The 17,877-nt window shown below is 47.1% G+C and overlaps 1 protein-coding gene across 3 annotated transcripts in view; it reads right to left on the reverse strand.

Moving 5' to 3' along the window:
• Positions 1–861: 861 nt before the first annotated feature.
• The window catches only part of KCTD20 (potassium channel tetramerization domain containing 20), a 28,210-nt gene continuing 11,194 nt past the window's right edge, over positions 862–17,877 (reverse strand). For 2 of the 3 annotated variants that reach the window (XM_051808759.1, XM_051808760.1), the window contains exons 3-9: positions 10,017–10,216; positions 8,908–9,187; positions 7,757–7,859; positions 7,118–7,238; positions 5,988–6,185; positions 5,412–5,522; positions 862–4,053 (exon numbers count right to left, since the gene is read on the reverse strand). In XM_051808759.1, the coding sequence (XP_051664719.1) occupies positions 3,761–4,053; positions 5,412–5,522; positions 5,988–6,185; positions 7,118–7,238; positions 7,757–7,859; positions 8,908–9,187; positions 10,017–10,167 (1,257 nt within the window). In that variant the 5' untranslated portion in view covers positions 10,168–10,216 and the 3' untranslated portion in view covers positions 862–3,760. Of the gene's footprint in view, positions 4,054–5,411; positions 5,523–5,987; positions 6,186–7,117; positions 7,239–7,756; positions 7,860–8,907; positions 9,188–10,016; positions 10,217–17,564; positions 17,662–17,877 lie in introns of those variants that run through there. The other variant, XM_051808758.1, reaches the window with a different exon arrangement.

A 17,877-nucleotide genomic window follows, 5' to 3' on the forward strand; every position in this document is an offset into this window, starting at 1 on the left:
AAACTGGAACTGTGGAATCCCAGACTAGTTTGGGTTGGAAGGGACCTTAGAGATCCAATTCCACCCCCTGCCATGGGCAGGGACACCTTCCACTAGCCCAGGTTGCTCCAAGCCCCATCCAACCTGGCCTTGGACACTTCCAGGGATGGGGCAGCCACAGCTTCTCTGGGAACATGTGCCAGGGCCTCACCACCCTCACAACCAAGAATTTCATCCCAATATCCCATCTAATCCTGCCCTCTGGCAGTTTGAATCCATTCCCCTTGTCCTGTCACTCTGGTTCCTGATGAACAGGCCCTTCTCCACCTTCCTTGTAGCCTCTTCAGATACTGGAAGGTGCTCTTGAGGTCTCCACACAAATCTCACCTTGTTCAAATTCTTAATGCCTTTCCCAAGCTTCATCACGAAAACCCTGGAAGTCCATCCAAGGCTGAAGGTGGAAACCAAAGCCAGACCTGCTCCAAAGCTGTTTTCTTCCAAAGGCAAGTAGGTAGAAGTGCAGAGCAGCTTTCACAGCACTGACCAAAAATCCTGGGGCCTGTCAGAGATGCTGCAGTTTGAGGGTCAAGGGGGGTTGTCTCAGGCCTGGGCTGCCTTTGGAACATCCCTGCAGTGAGTTGGGATGAGCTGAAAGAAACTCAGAGTCTTCTCAGCACAAAAGGTGGGAACATCTCTGCAGTTGGGCCCTGCCAAATCAACCAGGCTCTGTCTGATGCCAGGCTACTCCTGAGGCTTTGGAATCACAACCACAGGTACTTTATGAAGCAAGGAAACAAAACCTTCTATCCCCCTGTCCCCAGCCTGTTCTTCTACTCTTCTACTTGTTTTAAAACAAGTTTTAAAACAGCCAAACAAGCCACATATAATTTATATTTTAATACAGAAACCATACATCTGGAGTTCATACACAGCATGGGGAACACTTCAGTACATCTAGAATAAGACAAGAGTTGACCTTGTACCTGAAGTAGGTGACCATGAGAGGAGGAAAAGCAAACACTTTTTTAGTTTTATTCAGTGTTCCAATGGAATTCACTTTACTAACAAAAATTAAAATCCTGAATTCATCTTTAGTTACTTGGGAAAGCCAATAAACTACACTGGGTGAGTGGTAAAAACTTCATGGAAATCATGGGAGCTGGAGGTCCAGTTGATTACACAGGGAACCACGAGCTCCTACAGGCAGTGACAGTCTTTAACCCATGGCCACTATTTCTAACAAACTGGCCAGATCCTTCCAGAGGCTGAGGTGACCCCTGGGCTCAGGGACACACACGGTGGGATTTGGTTTGGCTGGCCATGGCACTTTGCTGTCAGATCCCAAAAGGTGCCATCGAGGTCCAATTCTCAGCACCTGATGCCTTGACAGAGTCCTGAAGAGGAGCTTTCAACAACACCCCCCCTTCAGTCCCTAGAGCAGAACATGTGTAAGCTCCAACTCCAACTCAGCTGGGCAATACCAATACTCAAATAATCAAAACTGACACTGTAGTAAAAATAAATACACACTGAAAAACATAATCACAGGGCCTGGGGGGCATCACTGCTGGGCACACAGGGCCTGGGGGCAACCTCCATCCCTGCTGGGCACACACAGGCTCACCAGTGCTGCTGTCTGTCCTGAGGGAATGGCTCATCACCAGGGCTGGGAATGGGGCTGGTCTGGCCCCAGGTGGGAGGTTAATGGTCCATATGTCTTCCTTTCTCTACTACAAAAATAGAAATTCATCTGGAGCAACAGAGGGAGTGACTGCACACCCCCCCAAGCTCTGTGCAGGCACTGAAGGACACTTCTTGTACTGACCCAATGACACAGAGGGAGGAGTTTTCAAAAGTACTCAGGTGGAACTTGGACATCTGAAACCCTGGGACCTGAAATCTTCTCACAGGCACTTTTAAAAAGAAGAGATCTATTTGCTGCACTTGGGAAAAAAGCTAAGAACAGAATCAGAAACCTGTATCCACACAAATGGGAACTGAACATATCAGCAAGAGGTGTCTTGGCAGAGATTTGTTACTCATAACTAAAAAGTTTTGCTTGATCTTGTCATGTTACACCGAAAACCACAACCATCCTCAGCAGCAAACAGCAGCAATCTTCACTGGTCAGCAAATGCTCCATGCACTTGGCAGTCAGAGGGAGAATAATACAAATTGATGTATGATGCAGTCCTGATAATAAAGGATTAAACTTTCTAGGGGCAGACTAACACTGACCTCTGCTTTGCCAAGTCTGACCAGGTAGCTCAGTGCCCAAATGGTCCAGGTTTCAACACCATCTAAGAGCAGCACTGACCTGAACAACTCTGCAAGGAACCCTGTCCCTCTCTTTCTTCCTGAATGGTTTCAGCTTTTCTTTGCAGCAGCACCATGTTCAAATACTGTAGTTCTGGAGTCTTTAAACTCCCCTCCAGCCAGAAGGGATGGCTCTGTGAGGCTGCCCTGTTCTGAGTGCCCTCAGCTCAGCTGGGGCAGAGCTGAACTCACCATGTGCTCATCAGTGGTTAAGTCAACCTAGAGGGAAGTCCTACAGGTAACTCCTACAGAAAATTCCTAAAAGAAACTCCTGCTGCAGGAACAAGACCAGCAAGCTCCAACCTATCTATGCTAAACCAGCCTGGAGTGTGTCTGTTCTCACAGTCACAGCTTTGTTGGCCCTGAACCCAAAATTCCCAGAGCCTTACACAGACCAGGATACTACACTCAGAGCAGCAAAGGAGTTGTTGCCAAGTATGTGTATTTTTCTCTCCTGAGGGCTGGGTTACTATTGGTATTTCTTACCTGTCTGACAACAAAATAGTCCACTCAGTTCCACACTGGGAAGTAGCTGGCCTTTTAAAGCTGCAGCAGCACAGTGTTCCTTGGAGAGTCTACAGGAATTCTGACCAACTAAGGTGGATGAGACCATGGATTTTATTCAGGTACTGTTTGTTCTGGGAGCTCCTCCACTGGCTTTTTTTGTCTTAGCAGGGGGATGGAGGAGACAACTGAAAGTCTGTAGCATGCACAGTCACCTCTAGAAAGGTTCACATCTACTTGGCTACTAAACAGATTTACTTGGTTGGTAAAACATCAGCTACAGTCTCTTTTGGGTTTTCCTTCAGCACCATCTACTCATTTTACTGAACTTAACAGAAAACATTCCTAAAAACAATGATTCCATCTCATGGAGAAGTATATATGGGACATTCCTGTGAACAGGCATAAGCTTCCTATGGACCTGGTTTATCCTAGACAGTACAGCATGCTGGATCCAAAGCCAGGTGGCAGTGCAAACAGATTCCTCCACGCTCAGGATTTTGCTGTCACAACTGTGCTACATTTCTGCTGGTTGATGAAAGAGCATCATCTGTCCTGCTTTGATGTTCACTCCTCTGTAACTGATTCCCACAAAAGCAAAGCTAAGTGCCTAATGGTAAAGGAAAGCTTTGTCTTGACAGGCCCAGAATTTCCTCTCTCATGTCAAACAAGATGTTTCTACATAATTGTGCTCTTCTTTTAGAAGTTTAGATAAAATATTCAGCACCCACCAATCCGGAAGCCTTTGTAGCAGAAACAAACGGCATCGTTTCCTTTTTGTCTGAGGAGATGTTGCTTTTGATTGCACAATTAAGACTATGGAGTGTGGCTCTTTATTAACATGCTTGTAATATGACAACGCAGTAAGAGCATGAATAAAGCACCTTGCAGGAGTCTGTGTTCCACTGCTCGGGACGAGACCACGCTGAGATGTTCCCACATCCAGCAGGATTCTCCAGCACTAATCCGGGACATCGTTCAAAACCATCTGGGAGAAGGGGGCGTTCAGCCTGTCCAGTTCATCCACCTGGGGGGGGTGATGCATTATCACCTCGTGGTCCTCTGAGACATCATCCCCCACCGTGACCAGGTTTGTGAGGGATTTGCTCCGAACACACTGGAAATCCACGTGGCGGCTCTTGCCCTCCTCCTTCTCCCAGGACATCTGGATGAAGGGCCGCTGGACGTAGTTGTAGATCACTTCTGAGCGCCCACCGGGCCTCCTCTTCACCTTCTCTTTGCAGGTGGGATAGCCTGGAAGCACAGACAGCCCCTCAGCTGCACTGCACCCCTCTGACTCACAGCAGCATTCCAGAAGAGCCAGGTGGGAGTGACTGTGGGGTCAGGGAGGGACACACACACACAGCTCAGCAGACAAATGCTCACATTCCACATTTTACATCACTGGCTTGCAAAAGACTGTTCTCTTTTCCCCTGCCAAGGAGTTCTGGAAGGCTGGACATTCCTCAAGAAGGAAAACTTGAAGCTGCAGGAGCAGGCCATTCCCATGTGCCAAAGGTGGGGATGAAAAGGAGGAAGAAGGGGCAGGCAAATCAGGAGGACTCTGAGGATGTCATGAGGTTACGCAGGGGAAAAAATGAGAAGGGCCAAGGCTAAACATGAGGCCAGGTGTACCCAGAGGGGCAAGGAGGCCAAGGGCATCCTGGCCTGGACCAGCAATAATGTTCCAGTAGGACCAGGACAGTGATTGTCCCACTGCTGAGCCCACACCTTGAATCCTGGGGTCAGAACAAGACAGACATTGAGGGGCTGGAGCGTGTCCAGAGAAGGGAACGGAGCTGGGGAAGGGTCTGGAGCACCAGGAGCAGCTGAGGGAGCTGGGGGGGCTCAGCCTGGAGAAAAGGAGGTTCAGGGGGGACCTTCTCACTCTCTCCAACTCCCCGACAGGAGGGGGGAGCCGGGGGGGGGGAGTCGGGCTCTGCTCCCAGGGAACAAGGGACAGGAGGAGAGGAAACAGCCTCAAGTTGCAGCAGGGGAGGTTTAGGTTGGATATGGGGGAAATTTTTTTCACCAAAAGGGCTGTCCAGCCCTGGCACAGCTGCCCATGGTGAAGTCACCATCCCTGGAGGGACCTAAAACAGATGTGAATGTGGTGCTTGGGGACATGGTTTAGTGGTGGGCTTGGCAGTGCCGGGTTAATGGTTGGACTCAATGATCTCAGAGGGCTTTTCCAAACTAAATGATTCCCTGATTCTCTGACAGGAGGGTGCAGCACTGTGTGTAGTCAGTCATAGGATCAACAGCTGCACAGCACCAGCCATTTTGTGAGCAAACACAGCTACTATAAAAATAAGACAGTCTCCCAGGACAGAGCACAACTTTCTCTAAATCCCTAAGGGACTGCTTGGAGCAGCAGGTGGAAGCATTTGACTCCTGTTTCCTGTTTACTCATTCCTAGGCTTACTGGTACATTTTATGTATCTTTTACCTTCCTTTAAGGCGAAGGAACATGCCCAGATTTGACCAGTTTCATGAAAATAAATGTAAACCACAGAGTAAACCAGGAAATGCCTGGAGTTCAGAGGGAACCAGGCTTTACTGACTGTGGAGTCACCTGTTTTAGGATTTCCCTTGCTGAAGCAACACCCTACCTTCGATGCCAATGCGAATGTTTTTCAGGCCCCGTTCCTTTAACACGGCTTTTGCCACGTCCCGGTTCTCGATGTACTTGAAGAATCTGTACAGCTTGGAACTGTAAAGGACTTGAGAAATAAAAGAGGTGATTAGAATCTACAAAGAGGAACCTTCTCCCTGTTTTTGACGTGCTCAGCTGCGAGGCTGCCTAAAACCAGGTGTGGTTTTCAAGGTGCCTGTTCTCCTCACTGGGATTAGCTGTACTTCCTTGTGGGAGGGTAGTGATGCACATCACAGTCAGGACAGACTGGGAGGTGATGGGAGTGGAAAGCAAAGAGTATTCCCTCACTAAGGAGCCAGGAAAAGGCTCAGGAGGAGGCAGAAACACAAGGAAAAGCTGCAGTGTGTGCTGTCAGTCCCAACACAGGGATCAGAGCACAGCTCTGGTATCCTGCCTCCAGCAGTGGCAGCTCAAAAGGAGTGCACAAGACAGGGCTCCATGTGCCAGCACCTCCTCCTGGAGGAAGCCTGGAGTTTGGGAATGGGTCCTTTCCTGGCACACAGAGCCAGGAGCCCCAGTGCAGAGCCCTTACTCTGTGAGTACTCCTCTCCCATGGGAGGTGGATGATCTTCATCCCAGTCCACGGTGTCTTCATCTGTCAGCACGACGATGTGACATTCCCGCTCCCCCTTCCTGGCACTGTCCACCATGATGGGCAGGATCAGCTCCTCCAGGTAGCTGTCAAACTGCTTGTGAGCCCCATCGTTGGAGAGCTCGTGCAACAGAGCACCTGGGGAGGCAGAAATCAGACAATGAGCTGTTCTGCACTATGAAAATGTGTCCCAGCTCTGCACTTCCAGATCTATCCAAGAGCACAGCGGGAATTCTTCCTTAGACAAACTGCTCAACATATGCTCAGAGGCATCAACAGCCTCTAGCTCCAGAACTGGCAAAATCAGATGTACAGACTGCATTTCAAATGGGATACAAATTACACTGCAGAACCATTTCATGGCCACAAAAAAACCCCCCACCAAGCTCCAACCAATACAGTGAAACAGTAACAGACTGAATAATTAATTCATTTTGATTCTTAACTTGAATTCCCAGCAACAACCTCTACCCTTGAAAGTACATTTTGCTGCCTTCTCTGTGATCACTCATCAGAGAAGAGGGCAGGAAATTCCACCCACGGCCTGTGCTCCTGTACCACACACTCCATTTCACTACAGTGCTTTCCACAGATTTGCCTGTGCCAAAAGTACTTTCTTGGCCAGCATGCCCACCAAAAAGCTGCTCCCAATCAAATCCCTTCATGTCTAGGAACTCTGCTACTTCCCAGCTTTGGTATCCTTTGTTCCTGCTTTGCCCATCATTCTTTAGCTTAAATTATTCATGATTCTCTGGTACATTTTGGATACGAGTCATAACCCTGCTTTTAGCTTTCATTTTGTGGGCTATAACAGCAAGCTCTGCTTGGCCTCTGTTACAAAAAGAGACCAGAATGTTTATAATTTGCTTTTTGACCAAGATGTCTGCATTCTGCAGGATTCAATCACTTCAGTTCTGATTAAGGCAGCAAAAAAGAAGCTGTTTAAATGCAACTTGAGCCCTAGTGGAACCCACATGTTCATGCTTAAACTAAAGCACATGATTAAGAGCTGCACTGAATCAGGATCCACGCAGTTGATCTCCCAGGAGCTGATTTCTTTCCATACTTACTTAAGTCTTGACATTTGATTGTGTTGAAATCAAAGTTTATGCAGAGGTAATCACATGTGTCTCGAAGGTCTGGGATGGAAATCCCATCAGGGCAGTTAATGATTCCAGTTTTGTAATAATCCTGTGAATATAAGGACAGTTTTTAGAGAGAAAAATTAAGGATGTCTCGGACTCTGATAATTCCTAATTAGTTCTTGGTTTTGTTTACCAGCATTTGAGAGTTAGAGAGGCTGTTTAGAGCTCTTTGAACAGTAAAAACAACCCTGATTGTTCAAGAAGCTACATCTGCAGGTCCTCTTGGGTCTGATAAATGATGAGCTCCAGTTAAAACTTTTCCCATGGCACAGAGTTTAGTAATATCTCATATGCAATAGACATTAATATGCAACCACAAGGTCAGGGTGCAGCTCAGGAATTCCAACAACAGGACTCAGGGAAGGTAAAAGGCAAGATGAGCAAATATCTGGAAACACTGACTTCTACCAAGGTCTCCTATATTTTTTCTTTAAAAATCACGATGCAAAATGTAAAAACAGAATGTCCCAGGGAGTGCAGCTGCCTGGAGATGGCTCAGCTTTGCACATGTGACAAACAGATTGTTTATTTCTCTTTTTTCCCCATCTGCAAACATCTCCTTACCAGCACCGTGCGGAACACGGCCGAGCTGATCCCCTCTGCGATTTCATACTCTCCCTTCTCATTGGGCCTGGTGAAATTGTATTCTCTTCCTGGTCCAAACATTCTGAAGAGAGAAAAAACCCATGTAATTCCACAAGAACACAGAAATGCATTTATTCCAAGGACAAAGAGATGCACTGGGGTTAAAAAAATGCTTCCCTGTGAGGGTGGTGAGGCCCTGGCACAGGTTGGCCAGAGAAGCTGTGGCTGCCCCATCCCTGGAAGTGTCCAAGGCCAGGTTGGACGGGGCTTGGAGCAACCTGGGAGAGTGGAAGGTGTCCCTGCCCATGGCAGGGGTTGGAATGAGATGGGCTTTAAGGCCTCTTCCAACCCAGACCATTGACACAGAGATACAGTGACTTAAACCCACACTCCAACTTTACTTCCACGCTAAATAGGGACAGGAGCTGGCTCAGGGAAGTCTGGGCTCTGTTGCTACAGCTACTGTGTAAGGAACAAGTCAAGGAACAGATCATTCAGCCCTGGGGCAGAAAATCCCCTGGCAATAAAGCCCTTTCACTGACCTACACCCGATAACTCCACGTGTTTTGATCCCCTGTTTCATTTGTGTTTTACTCAATGACCAGTGCAAGGGTCAGTGACCTGACAGGACTGACCTTTGGTCAGAGAGGGGGGGAGTGCTGGCAATACAGAACATGAGTGTTTCTTGTTGCAGAAGCAGGTTCCAACCTCCCAGTCCTGTTAGAGGGAGCCGAGTAACTTCTCTTTTGGGAGAGTATCAAAAGAGGGCAGCAGGAGGGGATGGAGCATTATCATACTCCCCACTCAGGAGGGAGGTTATCAGCTGTGGACAGATGTACTGCTTACAAACCAGGCAAACACTTGGACAGAAAAGAAAATGAGACCACATTTGGCTTAAAGTGTGCATTTTCTGATGGAAGTGGACCAAAGGGAGACTCAATCTAGAGAACTACCAGTTCTCCACCTGGTCAGGTCTTCAGGGCCTCCCTCACAGGCAAGTTCTCACTGAGGTCACCCTTGCTTTGCTTGTGTGTACAGATGAGATCACAAAACAAACATTGTGGGTTTGCTCCATTTTAACAAACATTTGACCCATTTCAGTTACCTTGGAAACAAGGGCCGTGACCCACCTTCCCAGCATGGTGTCAGGGTGAGCAGTGAAGATCTGGGGGTTCACTGCAAAGCGAGTGCCATCCACCACAAGGGTCACTTTCTCAGGAGCCACTGTCTGTGAGCTGCTGCTTGAAGACAAAGCACAGCATCCATGGCGTTCCTGGGGACTAAAATATTCCACCTGTCTCTTGTTTCCATCTGGGAAATGGCAGCTGTGAGTGTCTTCAGGAGCAGAGAGCATGCAGCTGATCTGGGGACTTCCTGGGCAAGTGCTGTGTCGGCATTCGGGCTCCAAACCTGAGGGAGACAAATGAACACTGCAGGGTAAGAGAGAATTTATTGGAAAACATCATTTCATAGTAACACCTCCTACTGCAACGAGAAAACTGAGTCATACAATTAAGGACTCCAGTAGACACAACTGTCAGAGTAATGTTGTATCACAGAATCACAGAATATGCTGAGTTAGAAGGAACCTACAAGAATTACCAGTCACACTCCTGGCCCTGCATGGGACAACCCCAAAATCCCACCACATACTGTGGTTCAAACACTTCTTGAGCTCTGTCAGCCTTGGGGCCATGACCACTGCCCTGGGGAGCCTGTTCAGTGCACAATCACTTTTGGGGGAAGAACCTTTTCCTAATATCCAACCTAACCCTCCCCGACACAACTAGACTGTGTTTTTGGATAAAAAAATTTCCTAACGAACCCCAGTGATGGTTTCAGTGGCAAAGGGCAGGAGCACAGGAATTAAACAAGCTCAAAACACAGACACAGACCCTCCCAGGCAGCTGCAGCAGCAGCACACACCTCACCAGGTGCTGCAAGTCAGCAGTGCTTGATGCTGGTCCGTGGTGGACACACTGCCCAGCTGCTTCCAGGGAATCTGTTCAGGGACAATCCCAGCAGGAGCCATGAGCTGGCCAGCCAGGGCATTCCCATGGGATGATGCTGCCAAGTTGCTGAACTCTGCTGTGAACTGCTGTCCTTTAGAGCAGGGTACACACTCCCCAGTGCAGCCTGCCTTGTGATAGTGGAACCTCTTCCAAAACTGAACAGCCCTCAGAGAACAGAAAATAACCTCCCTTGAGGATTATGAGGTGAGGACACTATCCTTACTTACCCTCAGTCCTGGGAACTGCAGCAGAGCTGTGACCTCCTACCACCACAGCACTTTCTTCTGACTCATGAGATGCCACAGTTCTGTTCTCCACAGGGCAACTGGACTCTGGGTTCCTCGACCAGTCTGTCCCCCCAGCACAGTTCCCATTCATGCTGGGCCTCCGTGCTGTGAGGAGTTGGTGGCGTTTCCTAAGGGAAGAGCTGCAGAGAAAACACCAGGTTGTTGGTTTTGGAGGGAACTCCCAAGCAATGAAGCTCAAATCCCTGCATCTGCTACCACAAGCCAAGTCCCTCAGGCTCAAAAGGCATTTTTGCAGGTATTTAACTGTGTTTCAGAGGCTTATGATGCCCCTGTACTCACTTAGGAAAACGAAAAAAGCGTTTAAAGCAACCAGGGGTCTATTAAATATATTTCATCTATAAACCTTTGCTTTTTTTAAAGCTAAGTCTAAAGCCACTGATGTCTTTAGATCACATGTGCATTCCTGCAAATACCTTCCTGGCAATTATCCTCCCTCCAGAACTCTAGTGCCCTTTAAAAATGTTTATGTATCTCTTGATTCCCAGCCCTGGCAAAATGAGCTCTGTAACATGGCTACAGCCTGAAATATAACATTTTCCCAGTTAACAGCTCAGGAGTTGCCACTTAACCACTGTGAGGTTTGACCAGGAGGTTCCCTGCTCCCAGTCACTCCTTGGTTTTGGGTTTTCCTTCTTGATTTATGCCCCTGCTGTCACACAGTGCTCACTCCAGTATTTAACCCAAAACAGTCCTACAAAACCCACTTGTATGATGCAGAACATCCAGGACTGGAGAAGCCTCACACACGATGATTTAACCAACACCACTCAGATCTGGAATGTTCTTCCAGAATATGCAGACACAGCTTCCATTTTTTTTCCAAGTGAAATTCTTCCTCCTTGTTTCTATCTTTAAGACCCACTTCACTCCCTGTATCTCCTAACAGATTTCTTTGCCCTCTTTCCCTCACTCTCTCTGGCATTTGTTTTGCCCTGGACAAGAACCAGCTCTCCTTTCTTGCCTTCAACTGTTTTCCTTCTACTCTCTAAAACACAAAGCACCAATTTCCTCATTAATGAATTTTCCCAGTTTCCCCCCTGCTGCACAATTGTCCTGGGTCTTTTCCTTGGCTGAATGAAGACTCCAGGGCCTGTGGGTGCCATCTCTTGTCTCCTGGCAGAGCCCTGCCTGGTAGAGACAAACCAGATAAAACACAGCACTAATAAAACAACAAATGCCAAGGCAGAGTTGGCCAGTTTTCTGGACAGGACCTGCTGAGGGTGAAGCCTTAATGAGCAGTTCAGTGGTGGGTTTCAAGCCCATTGTTACTGGCAGTCAGTGGAACCATTTAATTCTTAATGAGAATTTAAAAAAGGAAAAACAATTCCTTTCCTTTGCTCTGTAAACCCAATATTAAGTTGCCAGCATTGTTATATCTGTGTATTTTTAGAAAATCTGTTGCTTACACATCATGTGATGTTCATCTGAAGGAAAATTTTTGGCAACAGCAAACCCATTTCTTTTTTAATGGCTCTGGCTGGAAGGAACAGCGACAGGAGGAGCCTCCGAGGGTCATCTCAGTCCCAGCAACTGGGCAGCTCTCAGGGAATCACCTCCCCCTCTGCTCTCACCCAACACAGCCTTGGAAACTCCCTCTCCCACATCTTCCTGGACCCTGGGCAGATCCCCCCATCACTCCCACCACAAACCCACCAGTGGCTGTGAACACTGCCCTGCACTGGGGAACACTCATGGATGATCTCCTGATTATTTCCTGCATTACTCAGCAGAGTTTAGGCAGGGAATCAGAGAAAGGCAGCTTCATCCAGGGACACTCAGACTGCACACCTTCCCCAGAGCTCTGCCTTCCAAGCCCTATTGAAGAGATGTCAAACAGAACAAAGCCCCAACAGACTGAATTTCACAGCCACCAAACTGGGTTGGGTGAATGTTGCAATCTTTGTTCATCACCTCAAGCTCTAATTAAATGCAGGCACAGCTGAAGAGACCCTGAACACCCCTCAGCAGTCCTCAACTACAACAGCTCTGAAATTATTTACAGAACTATCATCAGATACACAGGAACTACAACACATGAATTTTCCCTGATAATTTCCTATTCTTCTGCTGCTTAATCTGCTAAGCAGGATTTTTAGGAGAAAAACCCCAGCTGATGGACACCCTTCTCCTTGTTCTCTTCTGTTAAAACACATTCACAAACAGCTGCTCTTTGCAATGTGGTGACTCTTCCAGTGTCAGATCTGACTTTCCTTATTGAATCTTCAGGAAGTGGAACATCCAGCCCTGCTGATTATCCAACCTGGGCCAGGCTGATGACAATTCCCTGTCTTGTGGCCCCTCTTGGCATCCCAAATCCTGCACACCAGGTGTCAGCAGAATTGAGGAAAGTGAGTAAGGTTCCTTTAGCACATCTGGCTGGTACAATAAATCCCCAAAGCGGTGATTTAATGAGACAAATATATTGCAAACACACAGAACCCAGCAGGGAAACCAGGACACAAAGACTTCAAGGCCAAACTCCTGCCTGACCAGCTTACAAATGTCCTGGTTTCCTTTCATGCCCAGGATCAAGGAGAACTACCTGTGCTGAGAGTGAATACCTATAAATAATAATTAGCACTATTCATCTTCAAAGCTTTTTACAAATATTAACTGCTCATTGCTCCTAACAGCCCTGGGAAACACTGCAGGGAAGTGTTTTATGAGAGAAAACAGGGACACAGAGGAGGAACCATAATCCTGAGGATCAGAGGAACAGCTCCACTGCCTACCCAGGTGCTACTCTGACTTGCAGCACGTTCACCACTCAGCTCCAGGCACCAGCAATTCCCAGGTTACCACCTTCCTTCCAAGGCTCTTTCCATGCATGTTTCCACCCTCTGGGAAGTGTAAATTAGCTGGTACCACAGAATGGATCATGAGCAGTGAACGAGCACCTCAATCTCTTTCTCACTTCTCTGTGACCTGTTTGTGTTCTCAAATCCTGGAGGATCAGGTGAGGAGCAGTTTGTGTTCTCAAATCCTGGAGGATCAGGTGAGGAGCAGTTTGTGTTCTCAAATCCTGGAGGATCAGGTAAGGAGCAGTTTGTGTTCTCAAATCCTGGAGGATCAGGTGAGGAGCAGTTTGTGTTCTCAAATCCTGGAGGATCAGGTAAGGAGCAGTTTGTGTTCTCAAATCCTGGAGGATCAGGTGAGGAGCAGTTTGTGTTCTCAAATCCTGGAGGATCAGGTAAGGAGCAGTTTGTGTTCTCAAAATCAGTCCACAGAGAAGCTGGAAGACTCAGCTGGATTTTGGGAGATGGGCATTCAGGAGTAGCAGAAGTTCAAGTCACATTCAACACTAAAGATCAAAGAGCTCCTTAACAGGCTGAGATTTTATTTTTTTAAAGGAAATCAGTATCAGAGTCAAAAATCAAAATTCCCATCTGGCTCTGGCCATTGGTTACCTTAACTTGGGATATGTAGGTCCCTCCTCCCTCCAGAACATGCCAACACCAAAAATGAGCTGTGCAACTGCACAAACATCTGTCTCCAAACCATGTGCTGGTGGTCCTGGTGAAATAATCTTTATTTGAACTTGCCTAGAAGCCTTGTCTTTTCTTGAGAGAAAAATATGGAAGTCATATTTAAATTATTTTTAATCACCAAGTGGAAACAGTTTTATTTAGCAACGAACCTTTGGCACAAACAATTCATGCTCCAAATGCTTTGCAGAGATGAAGAGGGTGATCCTTGTTCTGTGCAGTTCTTAAGAAGGAAGCGTTTCTGCAACGTTGAGAGGCTGGGAAGATCTTCAGCACGTTTTCCTTCCCCACCCTAACGAATCTGAGGCACATCCAAAGCCATTCCCAAGGTTTACAGTTCTCCCTCAGCTGCTGGAAGGAGCTGAATGGCTTAAGTTGCACAGAGCACCATAAACAAGGTGATGTGTGCCACGAAAAGGAATTGAACTACAGCAACATGCCCAGCAGAGAAAACCCATTAAGATGCAGCACTTTATTAAACAAAAGGTAACAAAAGCATCAGTACAAACCTGCTGGTTTCTACTTTTATTAATTATATAAATATAATATTTTGTTATATTGATAAGGATATATTCCTTACCCTTGGGACTTTGTTTTAAAGAACCACTACAGAGTATTTTAGGTATCAAGAACTTCACAGAAACTTCAAAGGAAAACAATGAAAAGCTGAGCTGTCCAAACCCACTGAATTACAGCCCCTGCTGTAACATCTGACAGCTTTTGCACGGCTTCACTGTCATCTGGCATGGCAGGAGAGAGGTTGTAAGAGAGTAAAAATAGTAGAAATGAGTAATTTACTTCACCATTCGGTTTGTAAACGGCAAGGAAGGACAAGCAGTGAGTGAATCAGGTGGTGAGCAACCCTCCCCCTCCTCCTAAACCACAGCATAACCACCAGGACTGAAATAAAACTCCAAACAACTGCTTTTTAAGGTGACAACACTCCTTTAAGTCCACAAAAACATTCCCATGTACAATTATTGTCAGAAATATGAGCCAGCAGGAAACACGAGTACGCAGGGTGTGCCTGACCTAATTCTACAGTCAACTCCTTCAGAACAAGATGGATTTCTAATGGAACTGCATGTTTTTCCACAATGGCCAAAGCCTGGCTTTAATGTCTGTCCTGGTTTAACCCCAGATGGCAGCTCAGCCTCACACGTGCTCATGTTCCCTGCTGGGATGGGGAGAGAGCTGGAACAGAAGCTCGTGAGTTGACATAAAGACATTTTAATAGCTAAAGAGAAGAGAAGGTTGTGTGGAGACCTCACAGCCCCTTCCAGGATCTGAAGGGGCTACAAGGAAGATGGAGAGGGACTCTTAGTCAGGAAATGGCCTGACAGGACAAGGGGGAATGGCTTCCCACTGCCAAAGGGTAGACAGATATTTGGGAGAAATTCTTCCCTGTGAGGGGAATTCTTCCCTGAGGCACAGGTTGCCCAGAGAAGCTGTGGCTGCCCCATCCCTGGAAGTGTCCAAGGCCAGGTTGGATGGGGCTTGGAGCAACCTGGGACAGTGGAAGATGTCCCTGCCCATGGCAGGGGGTGGAATGAGATGACTTCTGGGATTCCATGACTCTATAAAAACTGCACGTGCAAGTAAAGCAAATCAAGGAATTCCTTCCCCACTTCCCATGGGCAGGCAGGTGTTCAGCCATCCCAAGGAAAGCTCCATTACACCTAATGGGGACTTGGGAAGACAAACACCATCACTCCCAACATCCCCCCCTTCCTTCTCCTTCCCCCACCTCTATATTCTAAGCAGGATTCCCTATGGTGTGGAATATCCATCCCTTGGCTCAGCTGTCCTGGCTGTGTCCCCCCAACTCCTCAGTGGTGGGGTGGGGAGCAGAGCAGACCTTGGCCCTGTGTGATTCCTGCTCAGCAACAACTAAAACATCCCTGTGTTATCAGCCCCCTTTTCCAGCACAGATCCCAACCACAGTCACCTACTAGTTACCAGGAAGAAAATTAACTCTCTATCAGCCAAAACCAGCATAAATTTCTTAAAAGACATCCTTGGAACATGCCAGAAGTTTCTCTGAACATAAAAGCAGAGAAACAAACTCCTAATGATTGATTTCCTACTCTGTAAAGGGAAAGCCCCTTTGGGCACTGCAAGGGGCTCTGAGGTCTCCCTGGAGCCTTCTCTGCTCCAGGCTGAACATTCCCAGCTCTCCCAGCCTGGCTCAGCAGGTGTCCCACAAGGAGGGAAGTTGGAGTCCCCAGGTGGAGCCCCAGGCACTGCCCTGTGCACCTGAACCAAAGGAGATGCCCAGGGCAAGGTGAGAGTTGGCAGGTCTGAGGCTGCCACTCCCTGGCACCTGTGGGTACACCTGGACCACTGGAGAAAAACATGGAAGTGCATCACATGGATTGCACCAGAGAGAAAAACACCTACCTGGAGCCTTATCATGCTCTTCATGTACCTATTAATGATCCTCATTTCGTTTTCCAAACATGAACACAACCAGACAATAAAAGCTGATTTAAAGGTTGAACCAGCACAGGCACAGGCCAAAAAGCTTTTTCCCTTGTTATGAAATAACTCTATCAATATACAGAGGATTCCTTTTCCATCTGGCTCCAAATGATAGATGGAAAATAATGTCCAGCAGGACTGATGCAATGCAGGGCAGCCCAAAAACTTTGGCAAGAGACAGCAAGGAAGCTGATGAAATGCTGGATTGTTCCTCCCATTCTGTGCACAGAGCTGCACTGTTAGCAAAGTTTACTGACTTACTCCTTTACTTGAGGCTTAACAAAAATCCACTGTTTCAACCAATGCAATTCAAAACTACAGCTGGCAGTCTGCTTTTAATGGTTTAACACTTCATTTGCACACCTGGGGTTAAGACCCAAAGCTCACCAGGTCCTTCTGTCACCACCAGTGCTCTGTTGAAGGAGCCACATCAGTGCCCCACACTCAGAGCATCACTTCTTTTTAATCACTAAAATTAACACATGCAGAAAAATCATGGAGATTTATGAACTTGATGTAACCTTTTACAGACTTGTCCAAAATAGGAGAGTCCTCATGGCAGCCTCATCAATGGGATGGATGAAGTTGTCCCACCACAGCAATGTCCCACCACCAAGAGGGTCAGAAGGGAACAAAATTCTCCACCAAGGCAACAGGTTAATGCTTTTCTATTTCCCTCCCTGTGGGGCTCAAGGTATTTGTGTTAAAGAGCCACAACCAAGCAAACTATAAAGGCTCTTCACACTGCTGGAATAAAGGCAAAAAAATTATGTATTTGATCCTCATAAAGAGCTTTTTACCACTATGGCAGTGGCAGCTTTGCTAGTGCTGTCTGATTGAATTCAGCAATTTAAATAAAGCTGGCTTCCTTGGCAAAAGGATGGAATGTGCAGATCTGATGAGGGTAAAAGGGAAAAACTCTGGCTAAAGATGAGCTGTTGCAAGTATAAGCAGGTTATTTTTATCTAGAGACAGGAAAAACAAATGTTCCTCTGCTAAAATAGAGAATACTGCGCTAAATAAAGTTTTAAGGCAGGTGACACCTATGAGTTACACTTTCCCTTCATCTGTGTCAGATTAAGCTACAAACACTTATGTAAAAACCTGCAACAAGAGAAAGAGCAGCAGAAAACAGAGTTTTGCTGTGTTCTCTGTTCTACCACTTTCTGCAAAAGTACTTATAATGCTTTCAGAAAAACCCACGTGTTCCAACAGAGCAGAAAAGCAAGAGCTGCCTTATCCCCTTGGATTTTAAAATGCTGGTTTCTTTCTCAAGTTTTGCTCTTGGACAGCTAAACTGAACTCCGTTTCAAATTCACACATTCTTAATTGTAAGCTGCAGGACAAAAAGCATAAGGAGAATTTCTGAGGGAATTCTAAAGGGAATCTGATCCACCTGCAGCCATTGGAACTTCTGAGAGAAAACTAATCCCCCCCTTTTTCCTGGAGTAACTGTGGAGCAAACCCTGTGCCCAGCACCCCCTCCCAGCTCCTCACTTACTGCCGGCTCATCCGTCCTCAGTGCTGCCAGCACCTGGATCCCCAAATCCTCCTGGATCCCAGGGAAGCACTCAGGCACAGCAGGGCTCGGTTTAACCTCTGGGAGCAGCGCTGGTCACTCCCCCAGAGCTGATTCACGGCAAAATTCCAGTTTAAGAGTCCTCCCCCCCCCCCCGCAGCTGATTCACCGAACGTTTGAACACAACCATCTGTGCCCCGACAAACAGTTTTATTTTAAGGCTTCTCTTTCGAGCAAAAGTTCCCCCCCAAATTCTGTCTCTCTCCCAGATTCCTGGTTCAGCCTGTTTTTGCAG

The sequence above is a fragment of the Manacus candei genome, unplaced genomic scaffold (assembly GCF_025592945.1).
Source record: "Manacus candei isolate 608988 ecotype Guabito, Panama unplaced genomic scaffold, ASM2559294v1 h1tg000073l, whole genome shotgun sequence".
In the NCBI taxonomy this organism is placed as follows: domain Eukaryota; kingdom Metazoa; phylum Chordata; class Aves; order Passeriformes; family Pipridae; genus Manacus; species Manacus candei.